We start from the raw sequence: 26192 nt of genomic DNA, 5'->3' as shown, positions 1-26192 counted from the left end.
ACCACAAAGCAGGCTTACATGCAGCAGTTCTGTCATCATCTGAACTCAGGTTTCCTCTGGATTAATTCCTTAAGCCTGTATTTCCCTGTCTTGAACACTTCCTGCTGCCTCCAAGCTTCTGCCAGGGCAAAAAGCCTGGTGGTGGTTTTACCTCCCCTCCATACAGGGCCTTGTTTACACCTAAAATCTGCAGAGGTAAAGAATTGCTACCAGTCAGAATCACAGATTTTTTGTACTTACCTGTCATTAGATACTGAAGATGGCATCTGTAACATCAGTACCAAGTAGTACATGCTCTTCCCAGAATATACTGCACCCCATTGTAGACAATCTGTCCCTGGCTTCTGACAGTTTACTCTACTAGCCTTCCAGACAAAACCTTCTGCATTCCAAATTCCTCCCATTTGGCTTAACCTCAGCAATAGTATCCAAAAGTTAACAGAAAAATCTGGTACTCTCAAACCCTATAATTTCTCTAAATGCCTCAAATATATTCTCTATTGAAAGTAAAAAGACTAAGTTTGATTTTACAAGTAAAGAAATCCCAGGATATAAACCAGATCAGTAAAAGGAAGATCGTGAGAACTTTTTCAAGCTATATTTGTGCTAGTAAACATACTACTTATCACTAAGAACAGAATGGACTACTAGTTTTTTTTCCTTTACACATATAATGCTAAAGTGTGTCTATGTGTGTACAAGTATCCTGAACACTAAGACAATTCTGAAAAAAACCAAGTCACTGTACTATACATACTGGCAGCAGACCTGAGCCTACCTCTGTAGAGCCCAAAACCAGTCACAAAGAGAGAAGACAATGCTGCTTGTTAGGATCCCCACATGTTATCTCCTGTCTACATGCAAATTTTACTTGCTCTTCCCACCTCAACTACCAAATCAAGAGACAACTCAGAGACTTCTTCCATTTTTCAGCGCTGGCTAACAGCATTGCCTGAAGACAAGCCATATCCATAATAGCTCCCTGACTGCTAGGAAAGGTTTCAACATTTTTCCTAACACAGGGTTAAGGTTGGAACGTTTGAAGTTTGAACACACCAATGTAAATACTGTACACATTCCCACTTTTCTTGAAGCAATTTCCAAAGTTGTGGATGATTACAATTGGGAAAATTGGACATCTTTAAGTTCTTATATACTTACACTATCAATTCACAGCATGTCTTTAGGAAGACCATCTTCACACCTTCTCAAACCAGCTCTATCACAATATGTTTGGGTGAGGGAAAGACAGTCTTTTCATACATCCTCTTACTCTTGTGTTAACTTTTAGCTATTATCCTGCAGTAATGTTAACATGGGAAGCCAAGGAACATCTTGTATTTCAGAAGCAGCTAGAAAGAATATCCAGCAAAAATACCAGCCCCTTACTGAGTAAGTCTGCCTGAAACAAAGCCAAGTTTCAACACATGCCTAGATGTTTTAAGCACATGTATTGACTAGACTTTTCATTTTTTATGTTATACAGACAGTTGTGAATCACAATCATATCAAAGGGAAGAAAGGAGACTTAATAAACACTGAAAACAATCAGGCTGTCAATGAAAACTGATAAAAAGAACTTAGGAATTTGTAAATCTTTCACAAAAAAGATTAAGTTTAAACAATCTAACACTCAACCTAAAAATCCTATCTGTCTGAAAGATGCCAAGATCAGCACTGCGTTTCACCGTACACCATTACCATTAAAAACCACCTGGAAGACCAAAACTGCTGTAGCTCTCAGCTGTCAAGGGAAAAAAGAAAACAACAAAAAAACCCATTATCCAATACAGCTGAAGATTTTGCAGAATATACCCCTCTATAGAGGTTGCCACACATTTTACTGACAAACTCTGAATAAATGTTCAATTTCTTAGCCACAAAAAATCATTCAAAAATTTTTGCCTCATTCATCAAATCATATGTTCCAATGCTATACTCATCCAAATTTTATACCATTTGTACCTTTTTTTTCTTAGACTTCCTGCATAAATTCAATCTCATTCCCAAAAGATATATATAGAAAAAAATTATTTCTCCCTTTCTCCCAGCAAGAATCTAAGGCAAGATTTAGCCTTCTAACAATTGAAACATCTATTTAAATTTTCTATATTTACATGCAGAACATTGAAGCCCTCCAACATTTACTTGCTGTCTCCTCCTCCTTTTCCTCCCCAAATTCAACCAAAAGCTCATTTTAACAATAAATTGAGCCAGCTGAACATCAGCAAGATCCAAAAGGCTCTCAAACAGACAACTCTCAACTTAGCGCAGGTATTCTGGTGTTACCTAACACAGAAAAACAAAATCAAAACCTGGAGGCAGATTTATCTTCACTCTCAATATAAGAAATTGTGCCTTACAAGCAGAAAGTTGTAATCCCACACAAAGTTCTTCCTCCCAATCCTTAGATCTTTCTTTAATGTAAAGGGACTGAAAATCATTTGCCATTTTCAAGGAGCAATCTTTCAACTATTTGCAAATCTCAAGGGTAGCTTCTCACATAAAGTTAATCATTTAAACATGACAGGCAGGAAGCAAACAACATGAACTAGATTTACTAATAAAAGAAAAGAGGATGAGAAGGGTTTGGATTTGTAATAGTTGGAAAACTCCTTTTCAGACAGGAAATACATTCATTCCTTAGAAAGTGAATTTCAGCATCAAATACAGCCAAGAAACAATCCAGGGATGACTTCAATTGACTTATAAGGAAGGATAAAGATAGAAGAGAGGAAAATAGACATTTGTCTCAAGTGTCATTAAGATGCTGTCACATTTTGAATCTACTTCCCAAGCATTTCCTGAGACAGCAGTGCCTCTTAAATTCATCTTAGATATGCGAAATCTCAGCTACTTCCAAGTTCATCCATGTTTGTATTTAAATTCTTATCTCTTCCTTTGCAAAATCTTCCAAAAAGCCTTTAGTTCTCTAGCAACAGATTTACCTTCTGCTGCTCTTGCAGACCTCCAAATTTTCCTATGCAAAGTGGGAAGAGTCTCTTTCATTAGTTGTAGCAGGAAATGCCAACACTTGAGATTCAGAGCCACAAGCACTCTAAGTCAAAGCATTCTCATCAAATCCTCAAAATCACAAAGGACTAAAAATCACATTCCTCTAATGCTCCCTGTTCATGCAATGGAACACCCCATACAAAAATCCAAAAGCTGATGAAACCAAATGGCCTCAGGCCTCATTACTTCTTCTTCAACCATAGCCCAAAATGGATGTCAAGAGAAAACAATAATAACAAGGAAGAATACAGTCAGGCTTCACACAGACATTTTCTCTATTTCAAATCATGCATCACTGAAAATTACAAACAAATTTAAATATAAAAAATGTGAGCATTTGCCCAGATTTGTGGATGCCCCATCCTTGGCAGTGTTTCAAGACCAGGCTGGAAGGTACTTTGAGCAATCTGGTCTAGTGGAAGGTGTTCCTGCCCATGGCAGGGGGTTTGAAACTACATGATTTTTAAGGTCCCTTCCAGCCCAAACCATTCTGTGATAAGCAGCAACTGCTACATTCAAACTCCTTGGTCACCTTTCCTAGTATAAACTTCTCTCATCACTTTCTGAAAATCACCAAGCCTGTGACATCCACAGCATACTGCACCTGTCAGTTTCACAGTACATTTTCTGACACACTGCAAATCAGGAAGACAGTTTTGGGCTGCATGCATAACTTCTTTGCTAATATCAGGCCTCTAGCTACATCTTCTGCTACATCACAGAGCAGCTGAGGTTGAAAGACACCATGAAATTCCCCTTTTTGTCCTGAATTCTATCTAGTCAGCTTCAGTGTCCCTTCCTCTCACCACTTCCAATCAGAAAAGGCTTCTCAAGGACCTTCTGCACAGTTTTGAAAGAAAAAGAGGTTTGGTCAGTTCAGATGGAACTTCCTGTATTTCAATGTGTGCCCAATTGCCTCTTGTCCCATCAGTGGGTACTCCTGAAAAAAACCTGGTTTCCTCTCCCTTACACCTGTTTGTTACATAAGATAACTCAGGGCTGAATTTAACCATCAAAGTAAGAAACTGCCTAAGTATTTCTATATTAACCATGTGTAGCATTCCCTCAGCTTCTTTACATTTTCTACAGTTACATTTAAAACACATTTAGTGCTGGATGTTAAGCTGCAATACGTACATTGGTATGTCAACTAATATATATGTCAATTAATATAATTCAAACACCTTCTAGCATCAAGACCCAGCACCATGAACTGAAGTTTAACAGACACCTATTTCAGCTTTCCAGGCAGAGCAACCTCACAAGAAGTCAGTTATTTTTTAAGGTCTATAAAAACATACCATAATATAATACGCCTGGATATTTCTGTTATAGTACTATAATGACAAAGCTAAAATTAATATTGTAAGCATCTAATAGCAAATACCTGGCTAACTGCTCTGGGGAAAGCCTTCTGGAATAAATGAATCATGCCATGAACTAAAACAACAACATAAACTCTAAATATTTCACCAAAAAAAAATTATTTACATCATAGTCATCCCCAAACAACTTCCAGGAAGTCAGGAAAACTAAAGTTAAGTACAAAACTACTCATCTCTTAAGTACAATTTCTCTCTACAAAATATTAGCAATAATCCATTACTTTTCTCCTACTAACACTAGAGTATTGGTAGAGGAGGAAAGGGAGGCAAAACAATTACCCCCAAGAACCAGATTTCAGAAAGATGTTAAAAGAAGGTTTTTGGAAAAGGGCTCCAAAATAAAGTTAAACCACTCTAAATATGACATTTACAACAAACTGCTTCAAATTATAGTTATCAGCACAATTTTACATATTTTACAGAAACCAAACAGCATAGTCAATTCCCAAATACTGTATTGTAAGAAAAAAAGTGGCATAATTGGTAGAATTTCTTTTTTCCCAAGGCAATGGAAAAAGAGAATTATAGAAATTTAAAAAAAAAAAAAAAAAAAAAAGGCTTTAGGTCTGCAAACACTTAGGAAGGTATGCAGCTTCATGCACGTGCCTCAGAGTGTTTTACCACTGTGTTCCAGTATTTGGCTTTTCAGGCCTGAGGTGTTGGAATTTTTGATGTTTTTTAAAAGAAACCTCATGTTTCAAAGCAAAGTATGTCAACAAGGACACAAAATGTTTCATTAAGCTAATAATCTTAAAAAAAATAACGACCTTTGACAAATTTTTCAAAATATATAAAAAACAGAAGCCCATGTATTTGACATTTAAGATATCTGGGGTGCCAGTGGGGAGGAAGGGCCTGCTATTTTTTCAAAACAACATCCAGGTGTTAAAGCACAGTTCTCATTGAACTCAAACTGTTGTCCACAATTGCTCATAACCACAGTGAAGCCAATTCAGATCCTGCTTTTATAAAATATTAAATATCAGCAGGCAGGGATTAGTTACACACACAGCATGAACAACCTGCCTGCCAATTTCATCTAGGATACAGTGCTGTCATTGACATCATACAGAGATTTAACAGTTCTGACCTTTTCTTAAGTAGATTAAAAAAAAAAAACCAAAATAGGGTAATAATCACTAAGCTTTTCAGGGTGGGAGGGAAAAAAAAAAAAAAAGAAAAAAGGCACCTAAAAAAACTCCAAAAAATAAAAAAACTGAAATTACAACACCTACCTAGAAAAAAGCAAGTGAAAGAAAATGTGCTTGTTACAATGTATTAAATTACTAACAAAATATTTTTCAGGGTTTTTTCACAGGAGGATTTCCTCATGATATTTATCTCAGACCTGATTAAGATAAGTGAATTTGCACCTTCTAGGTTTTTTGTGGAATACTTTTCTCCCCTTGGTTGTAGGAGCAACTTATCTCACTGTTACATCAGGTATTTAAAAGCCAGTAGAAGTATGGGGTAAGTAACAACCTGCTGGATCTAGCCAAAGAAATCTCCGTTCTGGTTTTTTCATTCATTGTCCTTCACCATCTCATAGTCTTTAAGGTTTCCAATTTCTAATAATGTGCAGGAATTTCCCTGTCTCCACCAAGCTGTGATGCTACAGGAGAACCAAGTTCACCAATGTCTGTTGACAGCCATGGCAGTTTCTGTGTCTCACAAGAACACCAATACAGAACTTCTTCTGCAGTCAGTCAGAGGATACTCAATTAATGCCTTGTGGATAAGACTGCTTTGCTTAACCCTGAACTAGGGAAAATACTCTACAGATCCTGGTGAGTCTGTGCTCACCACTTGTCCCACACACTTCCCTTGAAATTTGATTCTTGACAAATGTCCACAGTACATCTTCCCTCCACAGAAAAAAAAAGAGGATAGAGAAAGCCCAAGCTCATGCTTTCATAAGAATCACCCATCACTTCTCTCACCTGACCTAAGGCAATTCTACAAGCCAGGAAATACCTTCAAAAAGCATTTAAAATTTGAAAAGTGGAATACAAACTTGAGCTAACCACTATGGCCTATCCATGTTTTGGATGAACAAGACCCTCTTTACCTTTTTTTTTTTGTTTGCACTCTCATTGATTTCAGGCCATGCCTTCTCAAGTTTACCCATTCAAAAGCTTGGTAAGGGGGTTCAGTTGCACCAACACTCCATGTATTTAACTTCCAAAAAATCCAAGCTATTTGTTTCCAACTACATGCTACGCTGAAAAGGAGTAATTACAATTCCATTAGAGAAGGTTAGAAACAGTTTTAAGATTTTTAACAAAATGTCTTATGAGCCGGTAGATTTTAAGGGTTTTTATGACAAAAGTCAAACTTCAAACTACTTTGCTGCAACCCAAGAGGCACAGCATGCAGCACAACACCACTGACTTCCATTAGTCCCTTAATAAAACCACTTGAAATAGGCCTTTTTAAAAAACTGACAGAAAAATTTCTGCCCCATTCTGGCCCCATTCACATGGCTATAAATGCAAGATAAAAAAATTTACCATTACAACAAGCAAATTTTTGCACATGTGATTTAAAACCTTCTTCTTCCCTTGCCTTGCTTAAATGAAACATATTTCTTAACCCTATCTTTATGACACCAGAAATCTCCATTGCTAAAATCTGTCCTGATGTCATAGCCAGTATTTTGAACACTGCTGGCCTGGGAGAAAGCAAGATGAGAAGGCAGCAGACTATTCTACCTTTCCAGATACTCAAAGACAAGAGTTGTCCTTCTTGGACAGAAAACAAAAAACTTGTGCCTATTATCAGCCACACAAGTTGAGGGTTTCCTTTTGTTGTTAGTGAGGCAACAAAATCTGTAATCTAAAAGATCGTAACAACTAACAAAGGCCACAACTTTTTCTTTCAATTATTTTACATGAGCATAAAATCACGCATACTGAAGCAGCAGAAACATAGGAGGACTCTAGATGGAGGTACTAACCAGTTGCTGCTCTACAATTTGGCAACAGCATTTCATTTTTGCCAAGCAACTGGCACAAGTTTTTAGGCCTGCATTAAGAAACAATGTTTGGAGTATTATAGTCCAACCATGTTCTACCATTGTCAGGAATGCAAAAAAACACCCCATGATCTAAACAATGCTGTTCCTTGGCTAGATGCTGTGGAATGGTGTTTTAGAAGTCTGACATGGTATACCAAGTGACAGAAGTACCACTGGAAGCACCACACCTTTAAATGCTGCCCATTCAGAATCAAAAATTTATTTTATTTTCTTGTATTGCAAAGATATTCTTCTGCTGTAGAAGAAAGACTTCACATACGCTGAGAACCTCCCAACTTCAAATTTCTACTAAACTCAGGCTGATAGCATGAATCAGGAAGTGATAAGTCATAAATAAAAATACTCACTATGAGAAATAAAAGGTTGCACTGTTTTTATGAAGTCAGGACTGTTGCCAAGCTACAAATTTCTTGGGGAAAATGAACAGGTGGTTTAGCTTCAGTATGGATCAGCTCCTCTGTAGAGTGTTAAAGTTGTGGTTTTGGTATACAACTGTCAAAACCATAAGAAATAGCCTGAGTCAGTGCTGACCTCTTTTGTTTACCCTTAAGAGAAATGTAACACTTGGCATCCAGTTAAATCTATCACAGACATACCAAATCAGTAATGCTGTCACATTTTAGTTACATGTCCACTTTCAACCATAATGCTATAAAAGCCTACTGAGTTAGGAGCCTGCAGCAGAGAGAATTCTGCGTGCTGGGCAGGCAGATCTCAGCTCCCACGTCACTGGCAGACTGCAGCCTACTCTCCATCACTAGTATACCATTCAGCTGATGAACACTGCTTTCACTGTGCCAGTGTGCCAAGTGGAGGCCCTTAAGAGAGCACACTGAACTAAGTGGCATATCTTGAAGTGCCACTGCAATAACCTTCATCTCTGGCATCGTGTCTGAAGACAAAGTAAAAAAAATGCTTGCTCATTTTTGTCAAATATTGTAGAAGAAAAGATGTTATGTGGTAATTTCCCTCTTTCCCTGCAAGTATCAAACCCAAGAAGTAGTCTGATCAATTTATTTGGGGATTTAAGACTACCAGTTGAGAAACCAATTAGACAGTTAAAATGCTCTCACACAACAACAAACCAACATAAACAAGAGTAAAAAATTCAAGGATGTACATAGAACATAAAAAGCATAAACACAAGCTACATGGATACCACAGATACCTGAAGGTGGCATGACCAGAAGTTTTAAAACTCCTTGCTTAGCTGGGCAGTGAAGTTTCCAAGAGTACCACATGACTTTCATACTGGTAACCTTGCAGGCATTCAAATGAAGAGGGAATTCTTGCTCTTCAGAAATGTACAAACTCTAAAAATACTAAGACAGTGCCCTTTTCTGGCCTTCCTTATCCACTGAGTAAACAGAGTATCACAGGCCACTTCAAGAAAAACAAAATGTATCACTGGAAAAATGGAAGAAAAAAAGTTTTTAAAATATTACATTATTTTCTTTTGAAGTGAAAAGAAAAGCTTCATATTACCCTTCTCTTATTACAGATCTGAATGGTTCCTAGTTGGCAGATAACCAGTTTTCAGCTAGAGTGGAAAGTTTTGCCTAAGTTTTGCAATTTCCTCTGGATCTTAAAAATTAATACTGCAGACTCCTGTAACTCCCACACATGATGCAAAGTCTGCAGGTCTTCTAAGTAAATGAAATTCACTGAAAGTTGCACAATAAAGTAAAGTGTCTTATACAAAAGCAGAGCCAAGACCACAATGCATCAGCCACAACATCAAAGCAATACATATGCATTCAAGGAATTGAAGAATGTGTTTTGTTTTAACACAGTAAATCATCTTATGCAACAAGCTTCCAATGAACAAGATGAGCCATCCATTCTGACAGCAGGTTGCACCCACACCTATAAAGTCACACATGCACTCTACTGAATTTTTTGCTGTATGCGTGAATCCAATTGTACTTACAAGAGCTCTGAGAATAAAATCAGTTGTCTAAAAACCAGGACAGCCATCCTTGAGAAAGAGGAAGATGAGAACAAAGTATTTAAGTGGCATGTTGAACAACTCCAGAACAGCTTATTTTCATCCTTAACTACGGCACAGTAAGGTTAGTCATAATGCACTTCAGCTTGGTAGATGAGCTCACAAGCTGCAAACCACTTTCCACAACTAGAGATCTTATTTTATAGATGTTTAAAAGGGATCATATTCAGTTTTTTTTTTTTTGCAGTAAACTTAACACAGGAGATAATGGGCATAGCAGTAGCAAGCACAAAGAAGTGGTATAAACAAGACCTCTTGTAATAGCCTATTACCTTTTAAAGTCTCTCAGGCTCTCTTAGCATTCACAGAAAGAATGGATGCACTTCAGATTCCTACCCAAGAACTACAATGCATGCACAAGTGCAGGATACACATATCAGCAAACGGAAAATAAACTCCTCAGGGTGCCTCAGCTAGTGCACGGAGACCAAGATAATCAGAAACTCCACATGATTGTTAGTTTAGAAGCTGAGAATGGGGACAGTGTGGAATGAAAAGTTCACAAAGGCACTTCGCCTACCACAGACTGCGTATAGTTCCTTTGCACAAAGATAATCAAGGGGAAAACTGCAACCAAATGAGACCACACAAGCACATAAAGTGAAGCTACACAGCAGATGCACTTCTGTGGACTAGCTCACAGGTCAGAGACGCTCATAAATCACAACAAACTACATTAACTTTTAATTTAATTCTGTTTCACAACAACACAATTTAGATCACAAACTTATTTTGTACTAGGAACCTGTTGAAAATGAAATCATTATAGCCATGATGTCACAGCAGATGGCTGGAGAGTCCCCCTTCACATGCCAGCTGAGTTAAGTGTGCCACAAGCTTGAAAGCTTCTTGAGATACACCTGAAGTTGCTACCCTGTTAGTGCTCCACGACTGAATGACTTTCTAACAATTTAGAGTGTAAATTACATGAGAAACAACTTAAGCTACACAAAGTTTAAACTACTGCACTGTCAAGTTGCACCCAAGTTACCTGAAGTGACAAATCTTCTAATGACATAGTTTGAATGGCAATTCAGTTCAGGCTAAATATTAAGTTGTGCAATTTCTCACACCTCATTGCATAGAAGTATTTGCACCAGGTATTTGTCCTCCTTCTTGGATCAACTGTATGGTTTCCATTTATGGCAAAGCTTTTCAAAAAAGCAAATGCAATGCATATTCAGTGCAATACAAAATTCACAGAATCCAAATCCCCACCAGCTACTTTCAAACAAGCCCATTCCAGCAAGGACATTGGTACCTCACTGAGAAGCCCAAGAATTGAACCTTAAGCACTTGCTTTAGAAGATGGGCAATACTTGTCTGGCCAAATTACTAGCAAAATACTAGCAAGATAAATCAGGAGACGACATTCAAATACCACAAACTAAGAAACAGTTATGTCTTAAAAGCAAGATTCAGTCATTGAAAAGACCTACAGTCTATATGACCAGCACACCTAAAAATCTTCAAGTGTTCCTTCCATCTTTAACAGATGAATGTTAAAGCTGGAAACCAACTAAGGGTATAACCAGAGAGGTTAAAAGCCACTAAGAATAAACAGCTTTAAACCAAGATATATAGAAGGAACAAATTTAAGGCAAATCCCTCATCTTATCAAAACGTCTGGTCATCTCTAGATACCACAAAACAAAGGCAAAATAAAGAAAACAGTCTTTAGTGACAAGAGTGCCACCCATAGCACGATGAATGGCATTCATTCTTGAGATAAAAACCTCTTTCAAATATATTCAGAGTAAGAGCTAACAGGAACTCTGAGATTTAATAGGGCAGGCCAGTACTGCAAGTGCCAAACCTTGCTAATGTATCAAGTCCAATAGCAAATAGAAGTTTCATTCCTTCTCGAACAATATTAATGTTCCAAAAGAAATCAGCATCTACAGGCCTACACAGACCAGCAAAAGGATGAGTACAGGTACAGAACTGTTAGCCTCTGCTACACTCAGCCTGCTGTATTGGGTCATTGATTTTTCTGGGTCTCAAATTCTCATTTTTAAGTTGGATCATTTTTTTCCTTTCATGGTCTGCTGCATTAACAGAGTATAGACTATGGCCAACTGAACACTCAACAGTGGTTGCAACACTTGCAACCTTGATGCCCTCATAATTGTTAAATACTGGAACTTTCATCTGCTACCTACTGGTTTTATTACTCTACCAAGTGACCTGCAGTTTCGTATCTCTTCAGACATGCAGAGACACAGCAACAGCTCTCCAAATCATGGCAGTTAGGTTCTCCTAACACCAAGTCACATCTCTTTAAATGCTACATTTTTCTAAAAAAAAAAAAATTATCTTCCAGCACTTGCTCTTACCACAAGCCACTGAATGGTAACCCAGAGAACAGTTCTTCCTTACATCACTGCCCTACACTGGGCTGTGGGATAACCTTACATATATTTTCACGTTTACTATACCCAAGTGGGATATATCCAGTGCTTCCTAACCAAATGGGCATCCAGTGCTTCCTAACTCCTCAATTCCAAGTAAGAGTACCTACACTTCCAAGAAGACTTCCCCAAGCAACCAAGAACGTATCAAACTAACCATTTTTGGTTGGCACACTTTACTTTCCATTCATGATTAAAAAGTTACCTGGAGCAAGACTTCCAGAAGACAGCAAGGGCATCAGGCTTACACTCACAAAAGAAGAAAAACTAAACCCAGTTTCCCGGTAGTGAGGTCACTTGGACTACTTACCTATACTGCTGCATAAGCTTGCATGAATTCGCCTTTTGACTTACTAGTAACTAAGTTCATATTGGTATGCACATTTTGGATGGCACGATCTAAAAAAATAGTGCCATTTCACACTGCAAGTACAGTATTAAATATCCTCAAAGTAGACAAGGTCCTTTTTAACTTTTCTTCAATAGAAAGCTTTCTAAACCCTGTTTCCTTTTTGTTCCTTTGAGAAAACGGAGAAGCAATTAGCATTTACAGCTTAGTTCCTGCTTCCAAAATACCCCTTTAACTTTTTTTATTATTTTTATGGTGGATATAAATCGCACCAAATTGTCAAATCACAGCTATTTTCTATGCTACCTATACAAATAGGGCTGATTTCTGGCAAGCCATAAAACAATTATGGCTGAATTCCTGTAGTCCTTTGATATTCCAGCTTGCCTGTAGGGCTTCAAAGCCATCTTAGGGCAGTGCTAAAAATCTAATTTCCAGAAGGTACAGAAGGAAAAGAAGGCATATCAATTCCCACATGCTCAAACATGAAAACACCAAAATACTAGCACTGGGATGATTATGTTTGAAAGTGACTTAGAACAAACACAGATAAGATAGAGCAACAGTTTAAACCAACACTGCCTCACAGAAGGCAAAGATACAGACACCTTGAGAAAGAGGGCATACGGCACACTACACCTGATTCACTTTCTGCAAGTTGGGAAGTACATTTTCCTGCTTGAGCATTCAGCTTTCACCCCTTCTTGTGTGGAAGCAAAGAAAAAGATGACAAATAATAATGTGTAAAGGGAATGCAGAAACTGCCTAAGTCTGCAGAGGAAGCAAAGATATGATCCTTCCCTTTAAGGTACCAATACTGCCAGTAACAATTTAAAAATACACAGACACACAACAATAACACAAACCTGACAATTTATAGAAGTGGATTTTACATTATCATTATTATTGTGGAATGGTCTCCCCCTCATTTAAGCTAGGCAAGCTTGTTCTTTCTGTACCAACATAATAATCTAATAATCATGAAAGATCTCTGAGAAAGGCATGGGGACAACTCTACAACCCCTTTAAATAAATCAGCTACATTTTTGCTTCTCAACATGGAATTTTGAAGAGATTCAACTGAACAAATTGAAGATGTATTACTGTATTTCTTTATATGAAAGAAACTTTCATACCGGCCAAAGAAAACACTATTTGAGCAATATAATTCACATTGGTGTAGACACAAAAAATGCAAGACATCTTTAAATTCCCTGCTATTTAAGTGTCTGCTGCTCTTTGGTCAAATGTTAAAAATTTGTTGCTAGTATTTCCTACTGTGCACAGGCGCACAGTATAAATGTAAATACACAGAGTCAATATTAAATCAGAATTATGGACTCTCTACTGGAAAGCTGTACAAATGAGTACATACATAATTTGCATAAATTAGGCACATGCACCCATGTCACATTTTTTCTCCTCACAGAATGAATTCATATGTTCTAGAGGTGCTGCAGAAAATTAGCAACATCCAAAATGACCAAACCACAAAAAAAAAAACAAAAACAAAAACAAAAAAAAACAAACAAAAAAAAAAACCAAGAGACAATTTCATTCTAAATCCATCTTCTTAAGAATAAGAACCAACATGGTGATCCCTTACAAATAGTTTGGTCAATAAAGTGAAGACCAAAAAAAGGGAGGGTAACTTTTAATATTTGGCCTTTCCTGATTGGTGCCTAGCTCCCATTCTTTTGTGGCACTTTTGAAAAAAACATGCTTCTTGTGATCATTTAGAATCTCCCCTAATTTTTATGAAGTCCACTATTCTTAACTTTGGGAACAAAAATGGCAAAAACCCTTTCAGTCCTATACCTGGTCATTGCTGGAGGCATTTTGCACTTAATGTATCCTTAATCTGCAGTTAAATCATTGGACCTCCACACTGGTTTCATGAAAATGACCACAGAAGTGGTTTAAACATTGGCTGTGTAATATTAATTGTTATATAATGTTATTTATATAATATTAATTAATGTTAATATTAATGTTAATGTTATATAATATTAATTAATATAATTGTACAGTACAACAGGCTGCATAAAAATGAATGAGAGAAAACTCTTTCTGGAGAGCAGGAAGAAGAAACCTTATCTTCAGTGCCTTATCTAGCATGCCAGTCTTAACGACCATTCATTTATTTCCTTTGGTGTTTAGATACAAATGCCAGTTTTCTTTATTTTAGAATAAAACCATTCAGTAAAAAAGGATGTTCCAGAAATTTTCTGAGTTTAGATTAAGTGATTGAAATTTCAAGGCAAGCAAACTGATCTGATCACTGCATTAGTTCCAAAATCACTTACTGGTAAAGTTAAGACAAAGTCTATAAGACTATATGTAAACACATTTACAAGATTCTGTGCAAACTCTATATCCTAAAATAATACATACATATCAAATGCTGATTAAAAAAACCAGAGGTTAACTTGGATTTTTATCAAGAAAATATTGTTTGATCTAGATTGTCTAGATCTAAGGACAGACTATAAAGGAAGGAACTCAAATCAAAACGTAAAATTTCTCATTGTCTAGAATACACATATTGACAACTTCCCAGATCTAAACTACTCCTAAACACAAATTGAAAAAAAAAAAAGCCACAAAAAACAAACGAGAAAACCCAAGTCACAGTTTAAATATTCCACATTGAAACACAGTAGGCTACTTTTGACTGTGTGCTTAAAATGTCAATCTTCAAGTAGTTTATTAGCATTTCAACTAATGTAAATTTCAGTTCAGAAATTAAGACAAAAATGCAAGGAAATACCCTTGCAGTCCAAGATGAGTAAGTTAATACAACTAAACTTTTGTTTCCGCACCTGCAAGGTCAACCACGATTGTTTAACTTTGCCTCTGTTATATCACAAATTCAAGGAAGTAACCTAATGTAGATCTGCTTCATAGAAACAAATTTGTTTCTATTTAGCTTCCAGGCAATACACACTAGGAGTGCAGCGCTAGGATGGGACAGCAACGCCTGCAGAAGCAAACAAGTGTTTTACTGATAATAAAGCAGGCTGCTTTATTCGCTTTAGGTTCAAGGGCTGATCTTCCGTGTATTTGCACACAACTACCAAAGGCACTTAAAGAGCTTGGATGGAGCTGCTCCACAGTAATTTATACACAAATACCTTGCAGCATTTTTAGTCATCTGTAATATCTTTTACTAAAAGAATTACCTAGGGAAGAATTACACAGCGAATAATAAAAGCCAGTATTCTTACAAGAAAGGATACTAGGTAATTATAGAGACTGGAGGATTATTAACTCCCCCTGCTTGCACAGAGAAGAGTTTAAGACCATAAGATAGGGACATATGCTTGTGTTCTGGTTGCCTTTTTCTTAAGCAAAAGTCTTATATTCAGACCAATTAAAAAAAAAATTACAGCCTGAGAAGTCTTCCTGATACATCTCTATTCTTCAATAGTAGAGACAATGCAACTGCATTGCTTTATTGACGCTTCTATTAATCCATAACTGCAATGAATAATGACTAGACTACAGGTTATGTGTAAAATACTTTTTGCTGAAAGGACATCACAGTAATCAGTATTCTGCAGAATTAAGCTAAAACGTGGCACAACTGAAAGAGGCCAAAAAAAAAAAGCCTCACCAAATTTAAGTTGGGACCTTTTGTTTTGGAATATTTACTAGGTACAAATGGAATAGTTTACAATACTCACAGAAGCCATACACTTAAAACCACTTCAGACACATTACAGACAGCCAGGCAAGGAAAAAACTTGAGTGCATAAAAGATTTAGTCTTAACAGTGCAGAAATTTTATCACAGACAGGACCAGACCTTGCAGCTGTAAGAGACCTAATCTTAACAGTAGCAACAACAAAACAAACTAGGAACCTTCACATACTACAGAGGAATTTTCAAGAACAGCATTTTCTGATTTTTGTACAGCAAAGATTTCTTTGGCAGCCTCTAAAGGAAAGACTAAAAGCAATACATTTACAAAACACACCTTTTGGGGTTTTTTAACTCTCAAAAAATATATATGCTTTCTAAGTATGTTTCTTATCTCTTTATTCCTCCCTATTCCTCATGCTAATACACAGCTCATTATTTTCATGTATCTGATATTTACCTGTTGGGAACTTTTTTTATAGTTAACTAACTTTGCCCAAAACTAGTTCAACTGCACTTATATCCACTCATCAGCTGCTTTAGGGAACCATCTACATAAACACTTCACACATTCAGTCTTCACACGCAACAAAACCATTCCGCAGCCTTCCTCCCCATATCTTAAAAACTCCAGAGGGGTTCCCCTGCAGAGTTACCCACTGGCAGTAGATCCCCAGCTCTGTCTCCCTGTCAGCCTGTCCTTTGGGTCACTCCCTTGTGTGCTGCCTGTGCTGCAAAGGAGCCAGGCTCTGGAATGCAGCGCCTGTTGGGCCAGAGCTCAGCAAAACTAAACCCCCAAGCCCTGCCAGACACAGATGGGGCAAGCAAGCACACTCTGTGCACAGGACACAGACTCCCTGCAGCACCTCCACTTACTAAGCATTCCCCTAGTGAAAGGCAGCAGCCGGATACTGGGTGCAAAGGGCTTGGCGTTTGATCTGGCTGAAAAGAAGTCATCTTACTATTCCGCTTGTTAATGTCCATTTCCTTCTCATAGAAAAAGCTTATGCCACACAGGCAAAACACAACACCATCTCAAAAAAAAAATATTGCAAGGGTGCACAACTCTTATAAATGTGAAAGCTTTTCAGCTTTTATGTGTAGTGATACTTAAAGAAACACTTTGTCAGCACTATTTTAAAGCAATATCCACTAAGGCCTTTTCACAAAAATATGTTGGAGACTATACAATTTCAATATACTTTACTCTTTCATATAGTTTTGCTTTTCCTTGTAGCTACACTAAGTCATTTCAAGACACCAAGAGTATCCAGAATTACAGTGAACTGAAAGAAGGCAAGACAAGAAGAAAACTAACAAAACAAAAACAAAAGAAAAAACACATTACAATAATAAAAAAAAAATCACCCAGCATCATCCTAGCCAAAAACACCTGCCCTGGAATATTACACCAGGTCTGTGCATCTCCATGTTCACAGAGCACACAAGATTTCAGGTTCAACCTGCCCTCTCCTCCTTCTTAGTAAAACATGGTGCCAGTGCTGTGATGACACAAACACCCATTATGTAAATTACTTTTACCAAGTTCTTCAATAAAATACTCACTTGGAATTTACATTGTGCAAAATGAAATGTGCATATTTTTATTATAGAGCCTGATGTAGGACAACAGGAATTAAAATTCCACTTATCCATTTAATACCAATCAATCAAAATTCCTCAAGAAAAAATCATTACAAGAAAAGTTGCTTTGAGTTGCTTTGCCAATATTTTTGGACCAGCCATTTTTCCACACAGATGATGGAAAATAACATGATTGCTGGCCTCTAGCCCACAATGTCAAGTAGTTCTTTTTGCACCAAATCTCCACATTTTTCCTTCCTGGATTACTTATCCTTTAGCATTTGCACACAAAAGGTAAAATATTGTCTTCCTCTAAGGACACACAGTCCTCAATTTCCCTATAAGCCTACACCTTGTCTGTAAACCCCTGTTTCAAGGTGTATGTTATATTCACATGACTTCTATCTAGAACAATTAGTGTCCCACTGAATTGGGTAAAATTCTTCTGCACAAGCTTTAGCACAGCAGCTGCAAATAGTAAATTTAGACTTACTGCAAACCACAATATATCATAGGAGTCATCAGCAGAATCAATCCACCTGACACTGCTCATTCAGTTCTGCTCTTGTTTTGCTTTTCTATGTGTCAGTTTGTCATCATAACCATTTGAAAATAGAAAAAAACTATGCTGGTATCTACCTTTATGACCAATATGGCCTGTGAAAATACATACATCCTATTGTGTATAATCATATACATGATTTTTTTTACATAGAATTACATACGGTTTTTTACATAGAATTATGGACAAGTAACTGCAGTCATACAATGGTAATTTGTACGCATCAGCAGCTCAGAGTACATCTGAATTGCATTTAAAAGAAATTACATTTGATCTATCTTTTAGATGATGTTATAGCTGTCAAAACATCTGTTACCACAGCATGCACAAATTCTAAAATCAAACTCATACAGACCCATTGGGCTCATCCAGGGAGCTCAAAGAAACAAACCTGTACTCATCTAAAAGCCAGAGACAGTGCACAAGTTTGGCACCGGATTAGCAGTGCCAAATACATACAGACCATAACCAGCAAGCAAGGGAGAGAATTTAGCCAAAGATACTGAAAAGACCTCTGACAACATATATAAATAGATATAATATTAAAATAAATTCCCACACAGATATTTAAGTAAGCATACAAATATCTTATACAGTAGACTGTTCTTCCAGCCCTTTATATACTAAAAGGCACATCAAAAGGAAAAAAAAAAAAATCACACAAAAAGCAAACATCTTGAATTACAAGCTAAGTGTTTTATGACAAGATGAGAAATCTTGGTTTTCATGCAAACATAGTGTTAGAATTTGACTGTTCTTTTATCTTCATATATGTCTACCAATCACTGCCAGGAAGGGAAGAGGATGGTTGCCTATGAATTAATTTCTGCTGGTTTGAAATTGCGGGTATTTATCACAAGAATCACACAAAAATTCATGTAGTCAAACTTCAGCAGCTGATAGACTTAATTCTGGATTAAATATTTATAAATTAATCATGTTTTCCCCAGCTATTGCAAGCATCATCAACAAGCTTTACATTTAGGTTGCCACCTGAATGTATCAAGTTGTCTTTATTATAGATTCTACCAGAACAAAGGACAGATTAATCCTCTTCAATACTTCTCCCCAAATCCTGAATAAAAATTATAAAAAGCCCCAAAACAATATAAAACACACAAAAAAGAACAATCCTAACCATACTGAACAGCATTGTTACAAGAACAGTCTTCATACTTAAACAGTACCACAAAAAAAAGTAATAGATCTATGTCCAACACTTTATAACTTACTAAATCTTAAGACATAATTATGCCTGCAGTTCTTATTGCCTAACTATGTAATCGTAAATAACACATGGTTTAAACATTTATGATACAATTTATCTTTCTAAGGATAAAAACCGTACAGATGTAACTGGAGTTACAACAATTACTGAACAACATAGCTAGTTAAATTTATTTAAGAAAATGAAAACAACTCCAGTTTTAACAGAGGTATCTTCTCCCTCATCTTACTAAAAAAAGTTATAGAGTTGATCTTACACTGAGTAATCAGTTTTCCTCTACTTCAAATAAGTACTATTCCACAGCTATCCAAAAACCTTTTCTAGGACAGCCCTGAAACTATACTTCCAGCCATCTAAAATCTAGAAGAGATTCTACAATCAGCAAATATTAACATTATAGCTTTAGTAAGAAGGAACTAGAGTTTCCTAAAGTTAAAAAAAAAATTTCAGCAACTAACGGCTGTACAAATTTCCACATTATTTACAAATAAATAATGTAAAGAACATTTACATTGACAATTGGTCCTGCAGAAACATGCTTATAGGGAGAAGAAATGAAAGTAGGAGTAGCATCTCTCTCAGACAGGAAAATTAAAATAAGCACACATTGAATACATAGATCACACAACTAAACCACATAAAAAAACCTGTGCCAATAGATTAGAAAAGTTTTAGGCACTGGAGGATGCAGCCCCTATTATTTCCCAGTTTTTTCACACCGTTTACTTCTAAATAAAGCCTAAACATTGGCTTTGAATGTAATTACTTTTCGAGTCATATCAACACGGGGAAATTAGAAACCAGGTTTCCTGCACACATAGTATCGTAAAATCAAAACCACCAATTATTTATTGATATCACTCATGCAAATATAAAACGTAATAACTTCCCTATATTGAAACTTTTCACACTTCCTTTTAAGTCTGTGAAATGCCTTTTTAATTCGCATCCATCTGAATTAGAAAGTGCACCTAAAACCACATGTGTAATCTTGAAGCCATTCACCTTCAAATTCAGTAGCAGCAAATACAAGTCTTAAGAGTTTCTTGGTAAACAAATCTTCACTAGGTACCAGTCATTTCATGCAACCATTCTGCAATTAAAAGCAATAACTGCCCTAAAAGATGAAGCATCAAACCTGTATCTGTTAGATTAATGAAAAAGAAGTTCCTATTTGCCTATCACACTTTGATAGTTAGGCTCAGGCAAATTTAATATTGAAAAAAGCAAATAAAACATACATAAAACTGATCTAAGTTCTTACAAGTGTAGCTAAATATTCTATAAAATACACAGCATATGCCTGTTTAGTAATCTTGATGGTCTGCCTGCACTAGCTAGTCTGAAATGAAAACTTTAATCATCTGGGAAGAATCCTCTTATAGGTCCCCATCCTCATACCACTCAGTTCACTAAAACTAATAGAGTTAAGACTCCCATTGACCTTAAACAGAGCACATAAAGCTGGGTTTTTTTTACAGCTAAAAATCATTAAAAGGAAAAATAATTAAACAAGAACAGCAAAAGGCATCTTTTACAGTAACTAAATATACCTCAAACTGTTGTGATTCACTATAATTTAATTCTGCACCAACAGACAACCTTAATGAAAACAACCAATGTTGGAAATGTGAACTTTCCAGGAGACAACTGCAGTTTGTCGCTCCTGTACTAGAATACCAAGAAGCTCTACTTCCACCACTTTGCCTACCATCGTAAAATTTATCGAGCTACGAGATGCACTAAACAGCACTGTTCTCAGCTCCACAGAGAAAAGCAACATTTCCCACTTTTATATTTACAACATTCCAGTGACCAACATTTTCACATTGACTAAGGTATTAGCACTGAAATACAGCCCACCTTTCTTTTTTAATAGGAAAAATTTAGTTTGTCAAAATGTACCACTGATTAACAGAAATTTGACCACTTGGAACACACTAGCTCCAATGCCATTTTTGAGGTGTGCTTATAAGTCATCAAAACACAAAAATATACATTTCTTTATCCAACTGAAATACTGTAAGAGAAAAGGTAAGTCAGGCAACTGTTGAAGAGCATCAGCATTTGCCGGGCAAGAATAAAATATTTTTACATTGCCTAGCATCCAATTAATGAGCCGTATTATGATGCAAGAACTACAGCTCCTCTTTTGGAGGCAGTATAGCAGTGGATCAAAACTAACCACAATCTGGTGACACACCTTGTTTCACAGACATGCTTTAAAATGCTTCACTTCTACACACAGAAGTATTTTATTCACATTAAGGATGAATGATAAGAAGCACATGCTTTGAAATAAAGGTAGAATCTTTTAAATTATCCATATCTTCTCTCAACCAATTTACATCAGCAGACAAGATTTGCAAACAGCAGGATTTATGACTGCATGATGATCCAAGCAAGCTTTTGTCTTGCAAATACTACTCAAAATTGAATCTGGGCATGACTCCACTCTCTCTAAAGTGACTAGCAGTCCTGTTCCCACCCCCCATGAAACTACTCATGGACATCAGACAGCAGGAGCAGGCCATTGAATGGGATGAAGTAAAAAAGATAAATCACTGCACACTCCTGTATGCTCCACTATGCAAGGATAAACTTAGGCGCTCAGTCACCATAAGGCAAACAGAAAGCAATAAAACCACGGCCAAGGTCAGGATTTTAAGGTGAGACAGGATGAAAGATGAAGAATGCTATTTTATTAGGTCACTCAAACTTATCTACACTTTGTCCCCTGTTAGTTACCATCACCTATCCATCATGCCAACACACACAAACCAACCTGCTCTGCACTCCAGCGACTGAACACCACTCAGGAGTGCTGCCACCTTAAAACAAATGCAGCTTTGGGGTACAGGACCCTGCTTGCTCTATAGCAACTATTAGCAGAACAAACACTTGGACACACCTTTGCAAACTCACTGCCAACATCTAGTATTTCCAAAAATTTCTAGCATAAACAGATAAGCAGAGCCATAGTTGTAGCTGGCAAACTGACAGTTTATCCAGCCATTCTCATAAATTTGCAAAGCAAATGACCTGGCAATAATTTATCTCCCTTGCCTCCTCAGTAGCGGGAATTACTGTGCCCCTAATAAAAAGTTATATAGCAACAGAAGTACTTTATGATTTAATAATACCTATCTTAGCTAGTTAGTTTATTATTTTCAGATTGATCCATAAGCTTTACAGATAGACCTAATGAAATAATATTTTTACTAGCAGGCATACAACTTGGAACAGCCAGTCTTATCATGAATGCAGAGATAAAAAGAACACTTATCAGATAACTAGATGATATTATGGCTAGCTGGTATACTAGTACTTGCTTTTGATTAATATTACACACCTAATTTCAGCATGCTAAACCCGTGGCTCAAGAAAAGTTTGTGAAATTACCAGGTTATGTCCAAGTAGTAACCTATCCTGTGCTAAAAGAATAAAACATATAACTGCAGACAAAGTGATGGAAAACAGGTAGTTGGACTAGCACATCAAACATGCACATCATTCCTATTAAATATGCAACACTTGAGGTACCAAACAAAACCAGTAGCATTGATTTACAGAGACCAAAAAAACACCTTAGAATACTTATGTCAAAAATTTTAACAGTGCTTCAAAATTAGAAAGATAACTGCTCCCATTTACAAGGTGCACACCCTTTAAAATGGTTTACAACAGCAGAAAACATTCTAGGTAATTCATACATGGATCATTCCCCTAGTGTGATTTCAAGCACCTGAAATTTCTTCAGCATCAATAGTTTCAGGAGGCCAAGCAAAGCCCAGAAGAGAATGGAGTGCCTGCCATCCAAGTTGTAATCTGTTGATAATCTGAGAGTGGCTGCAGAGCTCTCCTACAATCGAAGGCAGGTACAAGAACTGTACAACAAGTCCTCTCCCTTCCAGGCTATATAAGAGGGCATCCTTCCCAGCAGTTGCCACATGATGAAAATTATGCATACAAACAAAACACCAAAAAAATTAAAAACTTTAAAACAATTACTTAAATGGCCGTATAACTGAATTCAGCAGCTGGAGACACAAAGCAAATAGCAAATGATGTATCCCTCACTTGCAAAAGTCCTGAACTATATTTTTATTAGCAAGCCCCACATCACACCTAGCAACCACATTTGGGCAGCAGAATCATGTTCCCAGAGGCCAAACAGCAAGTAAATAAATATAGCAGAGATAATAAAAGCAGAGAAGACCACCAACAACACCTATGCAGACCAGGCTTTAAGTATTAAGCACACTTTCTACTACTCATTTCATACAATATGTCATCTAATTCACTGAATAGGAATAATACTATCTCAGCTATTTAGGCTACTTAAACCTCAGGAGTTTTTCTGCCAAACTATTTATATTGACTTAAAGTCATGTTTTTTGTACAAGAAATAGAATAAAGCAAGAGGAAGACTTGGTAGGACAAGGTGGGCAATTTAATTCAACAGTAATACGGCAGTATTTCATACAATTCACTGAAAATTGTTTGTGTAGTACTGCACAGATTTAAATAGATCCAAAAGATATACTGATTGTGCGAAAATAAAAGGGAATTAACAGCCTGTACTTCAGAGGATAAACTGTAGAGCTGAAATACTGAAATTCTTACACTCCGATGCTTAAGGGAAGGAAAGCATTCTAGAGAAAATACAGACATTGACATAAAAGTTACAGCTTGGTATTTTCCAGCTGAGAAACATTAAACCAAACTACATGTTTTTTACCCTACCACAAAGTTTTTTTTATCTCAACACTCAAAATTTTCCTGTCTTTTGCTCCGTGGACATTCAATTTATCACCCCCTTAGCTCCAAGCAGACAGGATTTAGATGATGCTGCTCTAAGGAACTGGAGAAGTACCAAAGAAAGATGCCAATAAAGATTACAGATCAAATGAAAGATAACTCCTAAGTATTGTGTCTGTATAGGTAAACAAACCTGCTCACTTCTTTTATTTGTACTGTTACCTCAGCCAATCCCACTACAAAAATCAAGACAAGCAAAGGCTCAGGAAACAGACCTGAAAACAAAAGGATTCTTACATGCCTCTCAGCCATATTTGCAGGGGTACAAATGCACCACACATTCACACCTTTTGAGACTACTTTATGTACTCTCGGAAAGATGAAGCCCAGGAGATAAACAGGCAGGGCCTTAAAGGAATCCAAACACAAGTACCAAAATCGGAACAGTAGCACATACACAGGCATCCCTACTCCACTCATACAGGACATCGGGAGAAAACACCAGCCAGAGGAAAGTAACACGTGGGCAAAAATCGCCAGTAAGAACCTACGCTGAGACAGAAACTAACTCCATGCCACCCACCACCGAGAGACCAGAAGGAGTCGGGACCCAGACCCACGGCTGGACCAAGCTCTGCGACCAGCGAGTGGGCATCCCGGCGGCAGCAAGTGCGCGAAGGGGCAGAGAGGAGCTCCTCCCGAGCCCGGGCAGCCCTCCGAGCGGCGGGAGAGATCCCAGCAGCCCACCGCCGCACTGCCGGCCGCTTTTGTTCTCCACCGAGACGGGCACAGACCCACCGCCCGCGCCCGCTCCGGGCCGCCTCCAAGCGTTCATCCCAGGGGAGACCCCAGTACCTCTTTTCGGCCTGGGGAAGCTCTCGTGCAGGTGAAAGATGACTTTCTCCACAAAGTGCTGAATGTTGCTGTGCTCAGGCCCTCTGACAAACACCATCCAGTCGTGGGTGAAGCCCTCCACGGTGGGTTTCTTCCTGACCTGGGCTCGGTGTCCCAGCTCCAGCTTCACCTGGACGGCACACTGCGGGGGAAAGGCGGGGAGCAGCCGGTGAGCGCCCCAACAAGCGCACGCGGGACTGGCGGCCGGCGGGGAGCCGGACCCATCGCGGGCAGTCCGGGGACACACGGACACAACCGTGCCATAAACACGGCAGAAAGGATTTGGTGGGGGGAGAGCTGGCCAAACCAGCGAGGCACCGCTGCAACAACCGAAAAACGGCCCCACGGGCGAGGGCGTAGGACAGCTCTCGGTGTCACCGGGAGAGCGCGGGGAGGCGACGCCGGGCCCGCTGTCAGGGACGCTCCGTCCTGCCCCGGGCGCCTCCGCGCCCGCTGCCCGCGCTGCGGCGGCAGGACCACGGCTCCCTCCAACTGCGTGCGCGCGCCGCGCCGCCGCCGCCAGCAGCGGGAGGCAAGGAAAGCCGCACGCGAGGAGAAATTCCCGGTCACGCCAGCCCCTTCCCAGCGGCGCCGGCCGGTGGAGACCCGCGCTACTCACTCACCGAGCCGGCCATGCCTGGGGCGCCGGTTCCGCCGGGGCGCTCGTTGCCGTCCCCCACCCCCACCGCGCAGCCCTAATTCATGAGGACGTGGAGGAGATGGCGGGCGCGCAGAGAAGCGGCGAGCGGGCGGCAGGCATGCTCTGTTTTTCTGCTCTGGCCGGCTGCGGCGGCGGCGGCCGCCGGCTCTGGCTCGTGGCTCCGGCTCCCCGCGCTCCCGCTCCCCGCCCGCGGCAGCCCCAGCGCTCGCCCCAACCCCGCCGGCCAGCGCAGCGCCCGCCACGCATGCGCGCCACGCGCCTGGCTGACACCGAGCGAGGGATACAGTACTATGTCCCGGGGGCGGTGCCGGCCCGGCGCGACAGCCAATGGCGAGCAAGCTCCTCCGCGAGGCCCCGCCCCCTCCCCGCCCCGACCGCCCTTAAAGTAACAGGTTGCGGCCGGGCTGCTGCCCAGGGTGGGGTCGCTCGCCGGGGCCGCTGCTGGCCGGGGCCGCCTGGCCCTGGCCCTGGCCCTGGCCCTGGCCCTGGCCCTGGCCCTGGCCCTGGCCCTGGCCCTGGTCCTGGCCCTGGCCCTGGCCCTGGCCCTGGCCCAGACACAGACAGCGCTCGCGCCCTGCGCCAACAAAAGTCTTCGAACAGCCCCCGATGAACTCCCTCGCAAAAACAAAGAGAAGAGCACAGCAAGGGAATGCCC

General features: G+C 39.0%; 1 protein-coding gene across 1 annotated transcript in view; it reads right to left on the bottom strand.

Moving 5' to 3' along the window:
* Window positions 1-25511, bottom strand: part of MLLT3 (MLLT3 super elongation complex subunit) — a 126391-nt gene extending 100880 nt beyond the window's left edge. Inside the window, exons 1-2 of the mRNA XM_062513047.1 lie at window positions 25500-25511; window positions 24838-25018 (exon numbers count right to left, since the gene is read on the bottom strand). Of these exons, the coding sequence (XP_062369031.1) occupies window positions 24838-25018; window positions 25500-25511 (193 nt within the window). The remainder of the gene's footprint in view (window positions 1-24837; window positions 25019-25499) is intronic.
* Window positions 25512-26192: the final 681 nt, after the last annotated feature.

The sequence above is a fragment of the Cinclus cinclus genome, chromosome Z (assembly GCF_963662255.1).
Source record: "Cinclus cinclus chromosome Z, bCinCin1.1, whole genome shotgun sequence".
Taxonomy (NCBI): domain Eukaryota; kingdom Metazoa; phylum Chordata; class Aves; order Passeriformes; family Cinclidae; genus Cinclus; species Cinclus cinclus.
This window is presented reverse-complemented; position numbering and strand designations above follow the sequence as displayed.